Here is a 19643-nt window from a genome sequence, read left to right as displayed (position 1 = left end):
ATGCCACCATCATAGGGAGAGCAGGAAAGGCCACTGGTAAATACAAACATTGGCTAAATGTGCAGGATGAAGGACAGAAGACAAGACCTATCGATTGGCAAACCGAGGTAAAGATGTGGAAACCCAGAAGGTGCAGTATGAATTCTGACAGTGCACCAGAAAGTGGCCGTGGCCCTAGAAAAAGATCACGGACTTGCGAACGGAGTTCTGTTCGCATAGGAGGACGATCATATAGTAGCAATCCAGAAAGGGAGAGAAATGTGAGTAGCAGCCATAACTTAACAAGGAAGATTAGAGAGCAAGCTAGCAATCTCAATAGAAGTAGAAGTCCTTATGACAGAGAAATTCTAGTAGCTGTTAATAATTTGGAAAGTAAGCTGAAAAAGGAAGCCAAATGGAAAGAGTTAGAAAGTTGGAAAAAATTTCGGATATATTCTGAAATACCTGACAGTGGACATCCAGCTTTATCTCACAGATGGATCTGTACAGAAAAGGTATCCCCAGATGGCACATATAAGGCCAAAGCGAGATTAGTAGCCCGAGGCTTTGAAGAGACTAGGAGATCAAGATGTCAGAGTGGACTCGCCTATTGAGGGGAAAGTGAGTTTGAAGATTTTTTTTTTAGCTATTTTGGCATCCTATTCCTGGGAGTGCAAATTGATTGACATAAAGGCTGCGTTTTTACAGGGGGAGTAGTTTCAAAGGGAAGTTTTTTTGAAACCATCCGAAGAAGCCGGGGATGTAGAAGGAAAGCGATGGAAATTGAATAAGTGTGTTTATGGGTTGAATGATGCATCAAGAGTATGGTATTTTTCTGTGAGGTCTGTCTTGTTGAAAATAGGTTGCATTCGGTTAAAGACAGACCCCGCGATGTTCTACTGGTACCATAAGGAGAAACTAGCTGGGATCTTTATCATGCACGTTGATGATTTCCTGTGGGGAGGATCTGTAGAATTTGAACAATGGGTAATTGAGAAGATAAAGAAGGAATTCCAGGTCGGAAGTCAGGCTTCTGGGGCCTTTAAATACATAGGTTTAGGACTTTAAGCAGAGCAAGTTAGAAGTGACATTGAATCAACAATCTTATCTAGAAAATGTTAATTATATCCCAATAACTCGTGGTAGATCCTCACAAAAAGAGGATCCTGCTACCAAGGAAGAAACGGAACAGTTGAGAAGTTTGATTGGGCAGTTGAACTGGTTGTGCACTCAGTCTAGGCCTGATGCTAGTTATGATGTGTTGGAGCTGAGTACCATGATGAAACATGCGACAGTTGAGCAAATTCTGAGAGCAAATAAAACACTTAAATTAAATTCTGAGAGATGTGTGCTCAAGTTCCCAGCCTTGGGTGATCCAGAAGATATAAGGTTAGTCATTTTTAGTGCTGCTTCACATGCCAATCTTCCAGATGGGTACTCTAGCACAGCAGGGTTCATCATATTCTTGGTGGGAAGGAACGATAAATGTTGCCCACTGGCTTGGGAGACCAAGAAAATAAAAAGGGTAGTGAAAAGCACCTTAGCTGCTGAAACGTTAGCCTTAGTGGAGGCATTAGATATGGGGGTTTACTTGCCCAATATATCGACAGAAATATTATATAAGGGGCAATGTGGGAAAAATTTGCCCATAGAATGTTATGTTGATAACCAGTCTCTTTGGGACAACGTTCATTCCACGAAAAGTGTCACAGAAAAAAGGCTACGAATAGACCTAGCAAGCATAAAGGAGATGTTAAAAGAAAAGAGATGGCTAAGATAAAATGGGTTGACGCAAATCACCAACTATCAGACTGTTTTACAAAAAGAAGTGCCTGCTCTAAAAAATTATTAAATGTGTTGGAAGAGGGGTGTCTTATAATGATGCAATGAAAAAATTGTTTTAGTTTTATAATTGTGTGTGTATATATACGTGGTAAATGAAATTCGGAAATTATAGGCGTGGAAATGCGTGACGTTGGGCAGAATTTTCTGCCTGCCGGGCGGGCGGGGAGACGATCCCCGCCGGAGAAGCGGGCCCTGCTGCTATTTTACGTGGGCGGGCCAATTAAGACCTGCCCTGCGTGACATCTGGTGGGAAGCGCTTACTGTGCGGGCGGGGGCGGATTCTCCAAAAGCGAGAGTGCGCTCTTTTGCACATGCGCATTAAAGAGTGCACATCTGCCTGAGGCTAACTGCTGCCTCAGGGAGATCGCTTACACTTTTAAAAAGATTAAAAATAGAAAAAGAAATTCCCTAACTTGTCCCCCTCATGTGACAATGTCACATGAGATGGGACATGTTCATTAATTACAGTAAAACTTTATTAAACTTCCTAGAACCCTGCATGAAACCTCATCCTGCTGGTGGATGAGGTTTCATGTTTTTTCTATTTGCCGCCAGGGCTCCTGGCCTGCCCGCCAACCTTAAGGTTGGACAGGCAGGTCCTTTAATTGTTTAAATGATCCTGTCAATGGCCTCTATTGGCCATTGACTGGTCAGCGGGCCCACAGCTGATTTTGCTGAGCCCCCACCTTCCTGAAAATTTAAATGGGGTGGGGTGACGTCGGGGGTTCCGCCCGACGTCATCCCGTGTCATTTTATGGTGTCGGCGAGCGGGCCCTGCTCCCTGCTCACCGACGGCAAAATTCTGCCCATTATTTCCCTTTTATTTGCTTTAAAAAAAAAGTGTTCAAGTTTTTTTAAAAAGAGGGGAGTCTGTTAATATGGCAATCATCTTGTTAAAAACCAATTGGTAGTTAAACAGGTAATGGGCATTAATTATCCCAACTGAATAGAATAAAAAGGTACAGCTGGAACACTTTGTGGGGAAGCTAGCAGTACTGAGGAGTTGTCTTCGAAATAAACCAGCTTTAACCAAGAGACCTGCCTGGATTAATTCTTCCACCCCAACCTCTTATTGTGAGTAACACTGCCTGCCATCAGGAGGCCACAGCCAGGCATGGGCTCCAATCATATAAGGGGTGGGGGGCCATTTTCCAACTGGAAAACCTGGACAGTATGTCAAGTGTCCTCAGCTTAGTTGACTACCCACCACTGGCGAGTGGAAAACCTTCCCCCGCCCTCCTGGAAGCCGTGTCCATGGAAATAGGCTGGAGGTAGGAACTTGTCTGCAGACTGGCATGTTGGTCAGTTGCAAGAAATTGCTGGCAGATCTGCCTCTGCCTCGAAATGAAGGCTCAGCCCATTAACGCTATTTCCTTTTCTACAAATGTTGCCTGACCTGCTGAGTATTTCCATTATTTTCTGTTCTTTTATATTAGTTTTACAATAGTTGACGTGTGGTACAGGATAAGAAGCACAGTATGTCTATTTTGACTTTTCGTTGACCAATTGGTGGAATGCATTGGTTGGCAGCTGAAACTCAGTAAAATGGCACCCATGAGGCTCTGGCCTCATTCACATAGGCTGGGTGAGTTGCAGGGTGCCAAGTGGGCATCCCACGCAATTCACAAAAATGTGGCACAGGAAGCTGCTAGGAAGACAAATTGTGGTGGGAGGGTGGGTTTGTCATCATCGTGGAGGTTTGGGATCCCAGGGCAGCAGCAGCCCAGATTATTTTTGTCAGCCATGAAGGTGCATTCCTGCTCCTTCAAGACCCACAAAAATAGTTTGAATTACCTCTGCTGAACCTCATTTGTTCCATCACACCCAAAACTGGTTGAAGCCTGTGCTAAGCATTCTATGACCAATTCCTATCTAAATTGATAGTCATAGGATCCAAAAGAGGCCAATTGCCTGAAACAGATGGAGGCTTTTCACACCCTGTGATAGGCTTCTTTTATAAATGGCACCAGCTACGTCACTCAAAAGGCTAACAACCCTATATTAAGGCTGTTTACACCAGGCGCTAGCATTGAAAATTAACTCCAGTGTTTCTACTTTAAAGTCGCTTCATCTAGGTCCTTAACAGAGAAAATATTTTAACCTCCCTCACAAATGGTGTATTTGCAAGAACTGATAAAACAATAAAGACACTGATACATTTGATTTGAGGTGGTCAATTTGAAAGTAATTTTTTTAACATATTATTATCCTGTAAGATGCTCCATTGTTATTACATTAAAAGATGTATTAAATTACAGTGCCTATTTTCTTTTTAATCAGAATATATGTGAAAGTAGTTTGAACCACCCTGCCACTAGAGTTTTTCATTGTTTTTCTTTTCATCCTCAAGTTTTCTTTGTTCACCCCTCCTCCTCTGAAGCCACTGACTTATGCTGGTACCTCACCCAGGGGACAATTCATCATGTTTATCACCTAACAGTGTGACTGAAAATTTTTCATGTGGTGATTATCACAGGGAAACTTGATCATTTTTAAGTAAAGATCCTCATGTGCTATTGAGTTATACCAAATTCTCAGAAAATATTCCCATTAGCACAATATTTTGTTCATCATTTTGTCAAGGCCCAAGGACTAAAAATTGGCTTACATACAAGTAAGTATATGTTGGCGTAGTGAGGAAAACTATTCAAAGTCACAATAAAGAAGGAAGTAGTAGAGAAATTGGATAGGATTAAAATAGATAAAGAGAAGGTACTAAAAAGGTTGGGAGCACTCAAAGTAGAAAAGTTACCTGTCAGGGTGGGATGCATGCTAAATTGGTAAGGGAAGTAAGGATCGAAATTGTGGCTTTGGCCACAACAAGCTGGCAAATCTAATGTGTAGTACTTAAGCAAAAGTTTTTTGAAAGTACATAAACACACCAACTGCAAAACCTTCAGTTTTGTTGTGGAATGGTGCCTGTAATAGTATCCTCACCACTGACATTAGGCTGACTGGTCTATAGTTGCTGAGCTTATCCTCTCTTTAAGCAGATTACACCTGCTTAAAAACCTCCAGTTTTTTTGGCACCACTCCTATATATATCAAAGAAGAATTAGAAGCTAAGGTGAAAGACATCAGTTAGGTAGAGAGATTGGAGAAACTGGGTTTTCTTCTCCTTAGGGTAGAGAAGGCTAAGGGGAAATTTGATAGACGTGTTCAAAACATGAAGAGTTTAATAGGGTTAAAAAGAATCTATCCCCAGTGTCAGAGGCTCAATACCCTTTGCAAAAGAAGCAGAAACAACGTGGGGGCGTGGGGGGTTAAAATTGAGATGTTATGATTAGGAATGTATTGCCTGAAAGGTTGGTGGCAACAGATTCAATAATTAATTTCAAATGGAAAATAGCTAAATTCTTGAAGTGGAAAAAATTGCATGGCTGTAGGAAAAGGGCAGGGAAATGAATGAACTTCCAAAGAGCTTGCATAGGCATGGTAGGCTGAATGGCCTCTTTCTGTGCTGTATCAATTACCTGTATTTGTTGTAATTAAAAATTATGATGTCTTGTGATAGTGGTTGTTAGCATGTTCTTCATCTCATTTCGGAACAATACTTTGAAAGATCACGCGATGAGACATTCTGCTAAATGATTCTGACAGTCTGCTCATGATACCATCGACAGGATCCACCATCTCTTTTTCCTGCAGAGCCTTGAGGACATTACATGTGGACCACTGTCTGATGGACTTGTGGTCAAAGTTGTTTTTCTGCATAAACTTTTCCACTAGGGACAGGTGGTATGGCATGGTCCAACTGCAGGAATGTGGCCAGATCCATCCTTCGCAACACCAGGGACAGGTAGAACCTCAGCACATGGTGACACCTGGTGTTTGCATACCAAGGGTCTAAGCACAGTTTGATAGAGTTGCACACAAAGGTGTGGCCATCAGGATGAGGATGATGTTGGGTACGTTTTTCCCCCCTTTTATCTAGAGGTTTACACTTCATGTCTCTGCGGACACAGACCATTTTTGATCTCCAGATAAAATAGAATATGGCTCGGGTGACTGCAGTTGTGCAGGAGTAGGGTGGGGGCCAGTCGTGCCATGTGAGGCAACAGCAAGAGTATCTCACACCAGATGACCAGGTTCTTAACAACAATGGAGGGGGAACATTGTTCCCAAATGCCCAGTTTTTGTTTTACCATGCTCCTTCCAGTTTTTAGCACATGCCTGGCCCCTCCAAACCACATCCACAACACCTTCAGGTAGTCTGACCTGACAGTGAAGGGGACAAAGAATTGGTTGGTGTAGCTCCCAAGAAACTTGGACTTGTTCTTGCCGCAATTTACTTTGGCTCCCAAGGCCAGTTCAAACTGGTCCCAGATGTTCTTCATTCTGTGAATTGGCAGCCGATCTGAGCAGAAGACAGCAATGTTGTCCATGTACAGGGACACTTTGACCTAGCTGCCTGGGATTGTCACCCCTCTTTTGCACAGATTTTTCTTGATGGTCTTCCAGTGCAAAGAGCTGTTGACAACCAAGGGCAGAATCTTGCCCTTGTTGGACGGGCTTGGTGGGAGTGGGCAGGGGTGATCGGGAAGCCGACCGCCACCCGCGATTGAGGCCGAAAAGGCAATTTCACGCTGGCGGGCCAATTAAAGCCCGCCCAGCATGAAACGTGAGTGGCAACACTCAGCGCTGCCTATGTAGATGGGGCAGGGGAAAGAGTGTGAGCGGGGCGAGCGCAAACTTTGCACATGGGTGCAAGTGTGCGCTTCATAATCTCCCTGAGGCACAGAGCTGCCTCAGGGAGATGAAGCTTTTCTCAAAAAAGACAAATAATGTAATAAAACACGTCCCCTCATGTGGCTCTGTCACGTGTTATTAATTAAATTTTACATTTTATTTTATTTTTATTTGCTTTAGGAAACCTCATCCCATCTGTGGATGAGGTTTTCTAAAAAGTGCGAAGGCTACTTGGCCTTTTCGCCTGCCCGCCAACCATAAGGTTGGACGGGCTGCAAAAAATGTCAGTCAATAACCTTGTTAATGGCCTTAACAGGCCTTTTAATTGTTGGCAGGCGTGCAAAATATCACGCGACTGCACGTCAACGTTGGGACGCTTGCCTGATGTCAACGCACGTCATTTTACACTCAAGCAGGCCGGGACTGCGCCCGCCCACCGAGCTAAAGATTTTGCCCCCAAGTGTTACAGACTGGCACATTTCAAATTCCGAATTACATGCTCAGGGACACGCTAACGTTTGGGGCAGTTGCTGCAAAGGCACTGTCTAAGGCCCTCCCGCTGTAGTACACTGAGGGATTGGAAACTGTCAAACCCCTCAGGCTGTACTGATATATGAAATGTATGTAATTGTAGGTGTTGAGGCACCTAGAATGTATTGAAAGAAACTGAATTGGTTTGCACTTTATGTAAATTCACTTTGAATTGTCATGCCATGTGCTGTTATAAATTTTATGAAGAAAATACTTTTGGGGGGAAAAAAATCTTAACGGGACTGCACAGTGCAACAAATGGACTGTGCACAGCTTAGGTAAATTCTAGGGAACATTGGTTTGAATGATGAAACTTTTGGTTCCAGAACAAAATGGGAAGATATAAAATTTTATTGTATTCCAGAGAGCCTGCGTCCTCCAATGGAACAGCGAGCAAGAGGACCAGTTGAAGAGGAAGAAGAGATTGGTGTTTATCAAGAATTATCATCAAAAGAGGCATTTGATATTGAGAAATTAATGGAACAGTTTGATGAGTCTATTGCCAATTCAGAAGCTTTTGCAGAGAAAATGAGCAAAGATCTCCATGTGTTAGATGAGGTAATTCTTTAGAAACTTGTATGCACTTTATTACTTGAAACATAGAACAGTCACAAATAACTGTCATTTTCAATAATTCTACAATACCTGATCTAAAGTAAGATGTGGGCATATGATCCAGGAAATTAGTTACTGAAATTAATGAGCAAAATTTTTAATGGATTTGTATGGTATTCCTCAGTTTGCTATTTTAAAACAAATGTTATTTTATTTTGAATGAGTTATAACCCCCGCTTATACAATGGGTAGAAAAGTGTGAGCTGAACATATTAACCATTTATCTATTGATATTACTGGCAACATACTATAATGAATATTGTGCACTGTAATTAGGGTTTGAAGTACAATGTAATTAGGTATAATTGTTGTTTATAAATACCTAATTCATGGTTCATAGTAATATTTTAGAGGGAATTTTTAGTTCTGGGAAGATTAAAGTTAACTGTAGAAAATGGGGTAAATGCAACTAAAGCAGCTTAAAGACTATCACACTTAAAAGGTGAGGGCCATGTTGACCTAAGGGGTTAACAGCTAGAAAAGTAAGATCATAACACAGCAGGTGAGCTTACTAAGCTGAAGAATTGAAGATGAGGTGCCTACACTGCTTGCAAAGAAATGCAGCCCAGAGAGTTGGAATTCTTTGGGAGTTAAAGCTACGATAAATTTAAAAGCATTCAGTGAGCCCTGGAAGGCTACTTTGTCATGGAAATGGATAGAGCTTAAGAAAGTTCTAGGGTTTCAACATAGCTGTGTGTTTGCCGGGGCAGTGAGTGTTCTGCGCTGGGGAAAAGGCCATCCAAAAAGGTGCTGCTGTTAGCAGTCTCCAGACAGCAAAACTGTTGCTGTTGGCTGGCTGTGTGCAGTTAGGACTCAGGAGAAGCCCTGGGAAACTGAGACTGTGGCAGAAGGTCACTGGCTCTGTGCTAGAAAGTGTTAGGACTCAGAAGAAGCCCTGGGAGCCATTTGTAGCTTGGCGTAGCTGGGGAGATTGGAGTGAAACCCAGGGGCTGTTAAAGAGCTGAAATTGTGCCAGTAAATAGAGCCTGGAGTGCATACTCGGAAATCCAGGGGAACGGAATCTCGGGAGACAAGATTGAAACCCTGGGAGGTGTGCAGTCGTTGAGGCAGTCTTAGTTAGAGCACCTTTGAGGGATTTCAGAGGTTTGATCTTCAAAAATGAAAAGTTTGGAGTCCCTCATGAGGGAGACAGAATTTCAACAAGATTGGTTGACTCATGGTGTTTCCTAACATGTGGGTGGGGTTGCTGTCTTGGTCACATTTGCTATTTATTGTACAATGTGGTGTGTTCGACCACAGTTTGTCTGTTAATTCACATTTACCTCATATTAACCCTGAACGTTAGAGTACAAGAAAGATAATGTAAATCACAGAATCTCACAGTGCAGAAGAGGCCCTTCAGCCCATCGAGTCTACACCAACACGTGAGAAACACCTGACCTACCTACCTAATCCCATTTACCAACACTTGGCCCATAGCCTTGAATGTTATGACGTGCCAAGTGCTCATCCAGGTACTTTTTAAAGGATGTGAGGCAACCCGCCTCCACCACCCTCCCAGGCAGTGCATTCCAGACCGTCACCACCCTCTGGGTAAAAAAAGTTTTTTCTCTTATCCCCCCTAAACCTCCTGCCCCTCACCTTGAACTTATGTCCATTTGTGACTGACCCTTCAACTAAGGGGAACAGCTGCTCCCTATTCACTCTGTCCATGCCCCTCATAATCTTGTACACCTCGATCAGGTCGCCCCTCAGTCTTCTCTGCCCCAACGAAAACAACCCAAGTCAATCCAACCTCTCTTCATAACTTAAATGTTTCATCCCTGGCAACATCCTGGTGAATCTCCTGCACCCCCTCCAGTGCAATCACATCCTTCCTATAATGTGGCGACCAGAACTGCACACAGTACTCCAGCTGTGGCCTCACCAAGGTTCTATACAACTCCAACATGACCTCCCTACTTTTGTAATCTATGCCTCGATTGATAAAGGCAAGTGTCCCATATGCCTTTTTCACCACCCCACCAACATGCCCCTCTGCCTTCAGAGATCTATGGACACACACGCCAAGGTCCCTTTGTTCCTCAGAACTTCCTAGTGTCATGCTGTTCATTGAATACTTCCTTGTCAAATTACTCCTTCCAAAGTGTATCACCTCACACTTTTCAGGGTTAAACTCCATCTGTCACTTATCTACCCATTTGACCATCCAGTCTATATCTTTCTGTAGCCCAAGACACTCAACTAGAAATTGTTTTAACTTCTTGACCTTGTATAGTAAAGTTTATTTTTATGTGTTCAAAAGAATGTTGTGGCTTTATTCTCTTAGCAAGTGTCTTGAATCTCAAACTTTGTCTACCTTAAACAAAACGTTATTGGTCCCTAGCAGGATCTTACCAAAAACTTGGGGGTCTGGTCTCAGATCATAACAATATAGATATAGAAAGTTGCATAAAACGCAACCTTCTTCTGAAGTAATGAGATTTCCTTCGTGTATTAAATAACCATGCTGTGTAACCTTAGGAAGGCAAAATATATGGTTACAATTACAATGTTGTATATTTCTGAATTAAGAATGCTGATATGTTTATATTTTTGGGCAGTTCAATAGAAAACAGAATTATAAAATTATTTTAATACAGTTGATGAAATGATAATGCAAAAATACGCTTAATCCTAAAGAGCTACATTTTTTACATTAGGGGCAGAATTTATGTTCACTTGTCAGTACGTTTGTAGTTGGGGCGGTGGGGAGGGGTTGCTGGCCATAAAATTTGTCATATCAACATACAAAATAGGAGCAGGAGTAGGCCACTTGGCCCCTCGAGCCTATTCCGCCATTCAAAAGATCAGTGCTGAACTGTTTGTAACCTCAACTCCACATTCCCCCTACCCCCGATAACCTTTTACTCCCATGCTTATCAAGAATCTATCTACCTCTGCCTTAAAAATATTCAAAGACCCTGCTTTCACTGCCTTTTGAGGAAGGAAGTTCTAAAGACTCACAACTGTCTGAGAGAAAAAAATTCTCCTCATAAGACAACCTGCCCATTCCAGGTATTGGTATATAAACCTTTTCTGAACTGCTTCCAACATACTTACATCCTTCCTTAAATTCAGAGACCAATACCGTACACAGTACTTCAGATGTGGCCTCACCAATGTCCTGTATAACTGAAGCATAACCTCCCTATTTTTGTATTCAATTCCCTTCATAATAAACAATAACATTAGCTTTCAATTTTGCTGTACTTCCACACTAACCCTTTCATTTCATGCACAAGGACAGCCAGATCCCTCTGCATCTCAGACCTTTGAAATCTCTCACCATTTAGATATGCTTTTTCATTCTTCCTCCCAAAATGGATAATTTCACATTTTTCCACATCATACTCCATTTGCCAGGTCTTTGCCCACTCGTTTTATCTATCTATATCCTTTTGTAGCCTCCTTATGTCCTTTTCACAGCCTATCTTCGTGTGTCATCAGCACATTTAGCAACCATACCTTCGATCCCTTCATCTAAGTCATTTATATAAATTGTAAAAAATTGCCCAAGCAATGATCCTTGTGGCACACTACTCATTACATCTTGCCAACCAGAAAATGACCCATTTATGCCTATTCTCTGTTTTCTGTTAGATAGCTAATCTTCTATCCATGCCAATATGTTACCCCCTACACCATGAGCTTTTATATTCCGCAATAACCTTTGATGTGGCACCTTATCACATGCCTCTGGCAACCTAAGTTTAGTACATCCACTTGTTCCCCTTTATCCACAACACATGTTACTACTTTAAAGAGCTGCAATACATTGGTTAAACATGATTTCCCTCTCTCAAAACCATGTTGACTCTGCCTGATTACCTTGAATTTTTCTAAGTGTCCTGCTTTAATGTCTTTAATAATAGCTTCTAACATTTTCCCTATGACGGATGTTAAACTAGTAGATAGTCTATGTAAACCAATTGGCACCCTGTGGTCAGACACACCACACACTGAAACCTAGTGACAGATGCCCCCTCAACCAGAGGCTATGGATCCCTCCTCAACTCCCCCCAGATGCTTGTCACACAGTGAGCCAATCAGTCTCACTGAACTCCGTCTTTCACACGAGAGTTTCCAATCACCACTCTCGAAGAACTCGCTTTGGAATCTTCTCCCAAACCAACGCTTTCTCACCAATGCCCTCTGCAAGGTTTCACCTCTAGGGTTTCAAACTCTCCTTCAGATGTTCCTCTTCCCTGGATCACCTCATGAATTTAAGCTTTCTTCCACACAGTCTCTCTCACCGATTCAGGTGTCAACAGTATCACTGCTTCACATGCCCAAAGCAAAGTGTTACAGACTTTCAGCCGTCTCTTTGGACCTTCTTATCCCTTGTAAACTGGTCTCGCTTTAAATCTGCTTTCTGCAGCTTTTGTCTCTTTATATCTGAGGCTTGGATTCTTTATCTCTGCTCCTCACTCTTAACTTCACTTAACAGGACCTTTTCCAGGTTCTTGTCCTTCTTTTGACTAGAAGGTCTACTTGGGACTTTCCCCTATTCCACTCTCTGGATTCTTGGGGTTTTTCTTTAGCTTGGGATTTGCTATCTGTCCCCTTTGCTCTAACCTTTCCTGGCAGCTACTTTCAAAACCATATGAACTCAAACAGTTTCCAAAGTCAAGCTGCTGTTTCTAGCTTTTCTGTGTGTCTGTGAGCGGGACCGGCCTCTTTGGGCCCCTGTTGCCAGGCAACAGCCCAATTCTTCTACTCCTGTTTGTTTAACCTAGCTGCAACAGTCCTAAAAACCTCATTAGAAGAGCAAGCACCTTTTAAAGTGAAACTAAAACTCAATTTGACCTTTCTTAATACACATACAGAAATACAAATCAAACTTAAACATTAAAGCTAAAACTCATTCCTAACACCCACAAATACAAATATAACTTACTTTAACTGCCTCTATTTCCTAACGCTAAGATGAAATCCATCAGGACCCTGGGACATGACAGACCGCAGCTCCAATAATTTGCTCAGTACCACTTCCCTAGTGATTGTAATTACATTAGTTCCTCCCTCCCTTCCATTTCCTGATTTACAGCTATTTCTGGGATGTTACTTGTATCCTCTATAGTGAAGACCATTGCAAAATACCTGTTCAATTAACCTGCCTTCTCTTTATTTTCCACTATTAATTCTCCACTTGTTGGAGCATTAAATGGCTGCGGGGCAGCCAGTATCAGGGGATGTGTTCTCCATGGAGTCCTCAGATGGCAGGAAGGCAAACCCTGCCATCCTAAAATTCCTGGCCAAGGTTCTTCTACAATATGGATTGTTCTAGTATTTTAGTTACTGAAGGCCTGTGACCTACTTCTACTCATTTTTACATGGGAGGATTAAAAAAAATTATGGAATAAGTAAAATATATTAAACCACATGTTGTGAATATGTTTCACGTAATAATTTTGAAGGCAGCTTCAGAGTTCTAGTTGTAAGCAAGATTATTGAGTTGACATTCCAAATTCAACCACCAACTCTCAGTTTACTATAATTGCTTAGCATTGTTCGCTGAAATGGAGACTAGAATAACCAATACAGAAACTTACTATGTTAAGTGTTTTGGTTTTTCTCGATTGCAAGAAAGTATTTTTGCACACATATGCTTTTCAAGTGCTTGTTGTCAGCGAAGGAGTAATACCAAAATGTAAAGATATAGAACATTGGCAGTTTTGAGTTTCTCCAACATTGAAAAGAAGCCTAACACTGTGTATATTTGAAAACTTTACCCGTATTGCTATTTCTTATTTTTAAAATGGACAAAGACAATTAAGATGGTTCACCCTCTGGCTGGGAGTTATCCTCAGCACCCTCCAGAACAAAACAATTCTCCTCTCAATTTCGGGAATGTCACACTTTGTTAGACAACCTGGGACTGGACAGACCAATTTCAGAGAGCTACAGGAAAGCTATTTGCATTTGATAAGCCAGTCTTGCTGTTGGAGTCAGTAGGCCTACTGAGACAAATGCCAGACCCTCAATATAAATGGCACCCCTTTCGACCCATAATGGCTGAGAAATTATCAGTCCTGAAAACAACGCTAATTCCAGACACTGAATAAACATCCCTTTTGAAGTCATTGTGGAGGAGGAAGGTCACAGGACCTAAAACTCTGGCCCTTGGAACAGTTTAATATATTTCTGGGTTGCAGGCGGCAGTTTGCTGTTTTACCATCAGACTGGCAAGACACAAGGAAGCCAGCTTTGTCCATACAGGACAACCTGACTCTGCTGGAAGATTTCGTACCATCGCCTACAGAACCAACTCAATCTGTGTGTGCCTACTTCATCTTGTGACATCAACACCACCTGAAAAGTGAATCTTACCACACCAAGCTCCAGCTGGCCAAACTCTAAATGCTAACATGAAAAAATTTCTTTTTTTGGTCTCTGACTTTGGGACTTTAGAACTCACATGAACCAATTTTCATTTTTCTGTGATGCTTGTACTGTAAACCTCCTTTTCTCTAGCCTCCATTACTGTGTGAATGCAGAGTGGGACATTGCAGGCACTCATTTCGCGGACTTTGTGTGAAATAAACTAACCTTCTGAGTTAAGCCTAACTCTAGTTTGTTGTAGATTATTACTAAAATTGGATCATACAAATTGAGGAGTTGGGAAAACATATGCCACTGCTTATCCTTTAAGACAAACCAATTCAAAACACTTCTGTTTACGGACAAGTGGTATAAGGAAAACAGTGCTGTTTAAACTGACCCCCTCTCTTGTCCGTAACACTATGTACTTGAAGCTCCATTTAAAACTAGAGAGGGTGCTGCATGTGTACTAGGATGACTTATTCTAATAGTTCTTGTGAATTTCTAGCAGTTACATGTTACTTGATTTTAAAATTGTCCCATGATCATTGGAGATGTTCAAAAATAGAAAAAAGAATTTAATGCTGCAACTACACATCAGTTTATTCACTATGAAATTGGGAAGGCATGTGAAATCATTGCTGCTTTTCAGTTAAATGCAACACTTTTTGTCACCAATAATATATAATTCATAGAACAAAGAATAATTCGCCAATTTTTAAAATTATAATATATGTGTACATGTTCATATTGTTAAGACAGCGGATTAACGGTACCAATTCCCAATTGGCAGTTTGAACTTTTTAAGTAAGACCTGTGTTTTTTTCAAAAAGAAATACAAGTAAAGACACTGAGCAAGAGATGGCTGATAATATAAAGTGACCACTTTCTGGAAAATCCCTATGTGGATTATATTTAACTGACTGGTCCTGAGAGGACATGGAATGACACACCTGAAAGGTGCCATGGCCTTCTTCAAACAGATACTTGGAAGGGAGATAGGAAAAATGCAAAAGACTGAATTTTAATCTCTGGTGGTTGTGGAGACAAAAGACTGATTTGCACGTCTCAGCAGACATCCAAAATCCACCTCCTGTTGATTTATATTTCAGAATGTGTAAATGGTCTGAGATGAAAAGAACATGAACTCTGAGTGCAAGTCATAGTTTTTTCCCTTCCAGAATACACAGAGAAAAATCAGTTTAAAAAGCTGGTGTACTGGTATGTGACTGTGTGATAGCAAGCAGAAGAACAAATCAGTCACCCCCCCCTTGCAGCTTGCAGGTGAAAGATCTCTCTCTCTCTCGATTTCTCTCTCTCTCTCTCTCTGTCTCTGTTGCTGGAGGCAAAGCTCAGCAGAAGCCACGATCGTAAATGAAATAGGACAGCCTTTCAGCCACTCTGCAGAGCAAAGTGTCTCCAAACTAACTGCGAAATGGCCAAAGTCAGCTATACTGGAATCACCCAACTTAATGGCCACAACATACCACTATCCACGCCTTACGGACAAGCTGATGGCTGACTTGTATTTTTTTACTTTTATTTGGACTCTTAACTTCTCGTTTCTGATCTGTGTGTATGTGTGTTACATTTTTATTATTTTTCTCGGGTTGTAGTAACTAACAAACTTATTCTTTCTTTGACTCAAAAAAGCCTGGTTAAATTGGCTCCTTCAAAAAAATAAATACACTGTGACTGGGAAAAGATATCCATGGCAGGGAAGGAGTCCCTTTAAAATTAAATTAACCTTGATGTGACCAACCGAGGGAGTTGAATAAAGAAGGAGAGCCAGCTCATTCCTCCTCAACCAGGAGTATAACAAAATTGGGGTCCTGTTTGGGAAGTTAACAAATTGGGGAACCTCGCCTGGGGACCAGTCGTAGCAATATATAATGTTTCCAGTCACAGGGCACATTATAGGATTGTGTAGGTGCTAGTGATTGTATTGTGTTTATCCTATAGGCAAACATACGATCGATCATTGTGTCTGAGAAGCAAGTAACTGAAATGATGGAACTAATTGATGTGGGTCTCGTTGAAGTGAAAAACATTGAGCAGACCCTTCAAACCTACGAAGAGCTGCTGCAGAGTGTTAAAGAACAGATGGATCATATTCATCAAAGCAATTATCAATTACAAGTCATTGATTGTAACCAACAAAAACTTTTAGAGGAAGTAATTTTTCTTGTGGTAAGCAAGCTATGTTAGGTTAAAGGTGGGAGGACTGGTAAATAAGTTGATAATTTAAAAATAACTTGGTATATCTGTATATGTGTATGTCGATTTTTCCCACGCCCCACTGTTGCCAGTAAAAATTATTGATTCTAGTTACAGATGTGTATATGTGCATCTCAGGCCAATAAATAGCTCAGTCTTCAAAAGGTGTTGTCAGAATATAAAGAACAAGAGCCATGGCTCTATCATAAAGATAAAATAGCAACCCATGTGAAATTAAAGACCAGGTTTTTCATTTCTACATTCATTTATTCCACTTCAAAATTCTTTATTCCTCTCATTGAAGTATCCCTTTGCCATGTTCTGTCAGAGCAGGTTAAAATAATCAATCCTTCTCTACTATCAAAATACTTTGCAAGGGAATGTTGTTTAAATTTTAATTGGCCAGCCAGCGTAAAATCACGGTTGGGGGCCGATCATGAGCGGCGGCCTGTTCCCCAGCCACCCCTGGGCCTGCCAATTTCGCTCGCACACTGACCTAAAAATCCTGCCCAGAGTGTTGAAAGATGTGGCTAGAGAGATAGTGGATGCATTGGTGGTCATCTTTCAAAATTCTATAGATTTTGAAATGGTTCCTACAGATTGGGAAGGTAGCAAATGTACCTCTACTATTTAAGAAAAGAGGGAGAGAAAAAATAGGGAACTGCAGGCCTGTTAGCCTGACATCAGTAGTAGGGAAAATGCTAGAATCTATTATAGAAAATGTAATACACTTAGCAAACTGAACGCTTAGAAAATAATGGTAAAATTGAGCAAAGTCAATATGGATTTATGAAAGGGTAATCATGTTTGACAAACCTGTTGGAGTTTTTTTGAGGATGTAACTAGCAGAATAGATAAGGGGAACCAGTGAATTTGGATTTTCAGAAGGCTTCCGATAAGGTCCTACATAAGAGTAGTAAACAAAATTAGAGCATGTGGGTTTACGGGTAATATACTGGAATGAATTGAGAATTGGTTAACGGACAAAAAACAGAGAATAGGGATAAATGGATCATTCTCAGGTTGGTAGGCTGTGACCAGTGGAGTACCGCAATGATCAATCCTTGGGTCCCAGCTATCCACAATCTACATCAGTGATTTGGATGTGGGGACCAAAAGTAATATTTCCAAGTTTGCTGATGAGACAAAACTAGATGGTAATGTGAGTTGTGAGGAGGATGCAAGGAGGTTTCAAGGGGATTTAGATAGGCTGAGTGAGAAAAAACATGGCAGATGGAATATAATGTGAAAAAATCCACTTTGCTAAGAAAAACAGAAATGCAAAGTATTTTTTTAAATGAGTTATTTTTCACTACTTGACAGTGATTTCCAACTTCTTGGAAGGCACTTCACCAGTCTAACACTTCACTCACCTTAAGTTGCACATTCCTGCTGTTCGCCTTCAACATAGCATGGGAGCAGCTAATGCAGCTCCACCTCCGACCTCTAATGAGGAACAAAAGAAGTAGCAACAACACCAGGAGCAGCACCAGCAGCAACATTAACCAAGCTTCTCCTCAGCCATGTGTCACTGCACAGGTTAGACGGCACGGGCACAGAGATCTGGTTTGAAAGAGGTGAAGCTCCCAACAGGATGTCTTCAGAGAGAAGATCAGTTCTCTCGACATGGGGGAGTACTCGTACCTCAGGAGCCTCATGTGTTTAAAGAAGGTTATTGCTGACAGCTGTAGCCTCCTGGAACAAGTCCCCTCCCCAGCTGACCAGGTGGACCCACATAGCTCATGGCCATCAAAGTGGCTGTCACTGGAGGGCCACACCCCATCCTAGTTCTCTGCCTCTTACTGAAGTTCTGTGCTGTCTTCAAGGAAAGAAAGCAGAGTTATGAGAATTAGAAATGGATTGTCTGGAGAGGAGGGAATATTTGTGGAGAGTGACTGTGTGGCATGAAGGTGAGTGAGAGTATTGGCTATCCTGATGAGGATGTGAGGAGTTGCCTGGAGAGAGAGGAATAAGTGGAACTGCAAGGTGTGTTGTTTTGAGGAATGCTGTGTAGGAGAATGTTGGGAAAGACAGTATATGGGGCTTGAGATCTGAAGTTGTTATGCCATTCAAGTTTCCCACTGTCCTGAGGTCCTTGGTCCTCTTGATGCACTGTCTGCAGGTTGGAGGGATCATACTTGCACTGCTGACTTCCTTGGACTCTTACATCCACATCTGCTTAGTTGGAGAGCCTGGCTTCTTCCATCTTGGCAAGCATTATCTCACTTCAGTCCCTCAGATTCTGCAACAAGAGCTCCAGTTAAGAGTGAGACCCCAGCATGGGAAGCAGCCTTCCTGAGTCTCCATTCCATTCTTATGGTTGCTGCAGCCTCAAGAACCCATGTTCAAGTCAACTATTCAGACTCACACCAGAGTCCCTTTAATTAGAAATCCTTCCTTTGATAGATTTGGCATGTCATCCCGCATATCCTCTATGATTTGTCAGGGAACCTAGAAGTGGGATGTTAATGCTATGGCTCAGTTAAACAGCCATAGCAAAGCCTGTTTCTTTGACAGATGGGTGCCTGACCTCACCATTGTGTATGGATCAGTTACATTGAACCTCCACCCTTTATACAAAGAGTATTTAAGTTGAAGATCGAAGAAAACAGTACCAAATTAAGATTTTTAACAATCCAAAATCCCCCACACTATTCGGGGAATAGCTCAATTTAAGAGGAGGATGAAGAGCATAAACCTTCTCTCTGCCTGGATTGCTAGCAAGAATGCTTTTCCTGGTTCTCTGATGTATTAGGAAATAGCACAATCCTTCCTTAGTCCCTTCTAATGTTATTATTCAATGACCGTTTGATGTAGACTTAAGCATACATTGGTCAATTTAGAGCAGTGTAATATTGTTTATAATTTCTCAGAGCATTTATACTGGTTGTTTTTTAGTGTTACCAAATCTAATGTAAACATCCTGATTGATTCTTTAAAATAATTATTCTTATTCCAATAGCACGAGCTGGACCTTGCTAAAGAACATCAGCATGCATTAAGAAATGGTAATCTGTCCACACCTGAGAGTTTACAGGCTTGCATTGCTGCTGTTGAAGCTCTGAATAATTGCATGAATGTTAGGTTACTTCCAGGTATGGTTATATTTTCTCTCCCCTGTTGCTTTCCTTTTTTATTGGCTCATAACCCAAATAGATGTTTGAGCTAATGTATGTTTAAGTGGTATTAACACTACTCAGACTGCTTTGTACCACTTTCAATAAAATCAGATACCTTGTTGAGGCAGAATGGTGCACCTCAACTTTGCTCATAGCTGGATAACTTCTCAAGATATTTGAAGAAAATATTATAGCTAACTGCTCTTCAAAATAAGCCCCTTGTCACTTTGTGTTAATGTGTATTTTAAAACCAGCTTGGGAGAACTGGGGGATGCAGTGAGCCAGACACTGACCTTTCAGATCTGGGAATTAGTTTCAAATCAA

The 19643-nt window shown here is 41.5% G+C and overlaps 1 protein-coding gene across 2 annotated transcripts in view; it reads left to right on the top strand.

Annotated features, from left to right (window-relative positions):
- Nucleotides 1–19643, top strand: part of LOC144683742 (exocyst complex component 1-like) — a 141315-nt gene that overhangs the window by 46072 nt on the left and 75600 nt on the right. For both annotated transcript variants that reach the window (XM_078547083.1, XM_078547084.1), the window contains exons 4-6: nt 7409–7602; nt 15946–16173; nt 19163–19295. In XM_078547083.1, the coding sequence (XP_078403209.1) occupies nt 7409–7602; nt 15946–16173; nt 19163–19295 (555 nt within the window). The remainder of the gene's footprint in view (nt 1–7408; nt 7603–15945; nt 16174–19162; nt 19296–19643) is intronic.

Source organism: Cetorhinus maximus, chromosome 8 (genome assembly GCF_964194155.1).
Source record: "Cetorhinus maximus chromosome 8, sCetMax3.hap1.1, whole genome shotgun sequence".
Taxonomy (NCBI): Eukaryota; Metazoa; Chordata; class Chondrichthyes; order Lamniformes; family Cetorhinidae; genus Cetorhinus; species Cetorhinus maximus.
The sequence above is the reverse complement of the archived record's forward strand: the minus strand, read 5'-3'. Positions and strand labels throughout refer to the sequence as shown.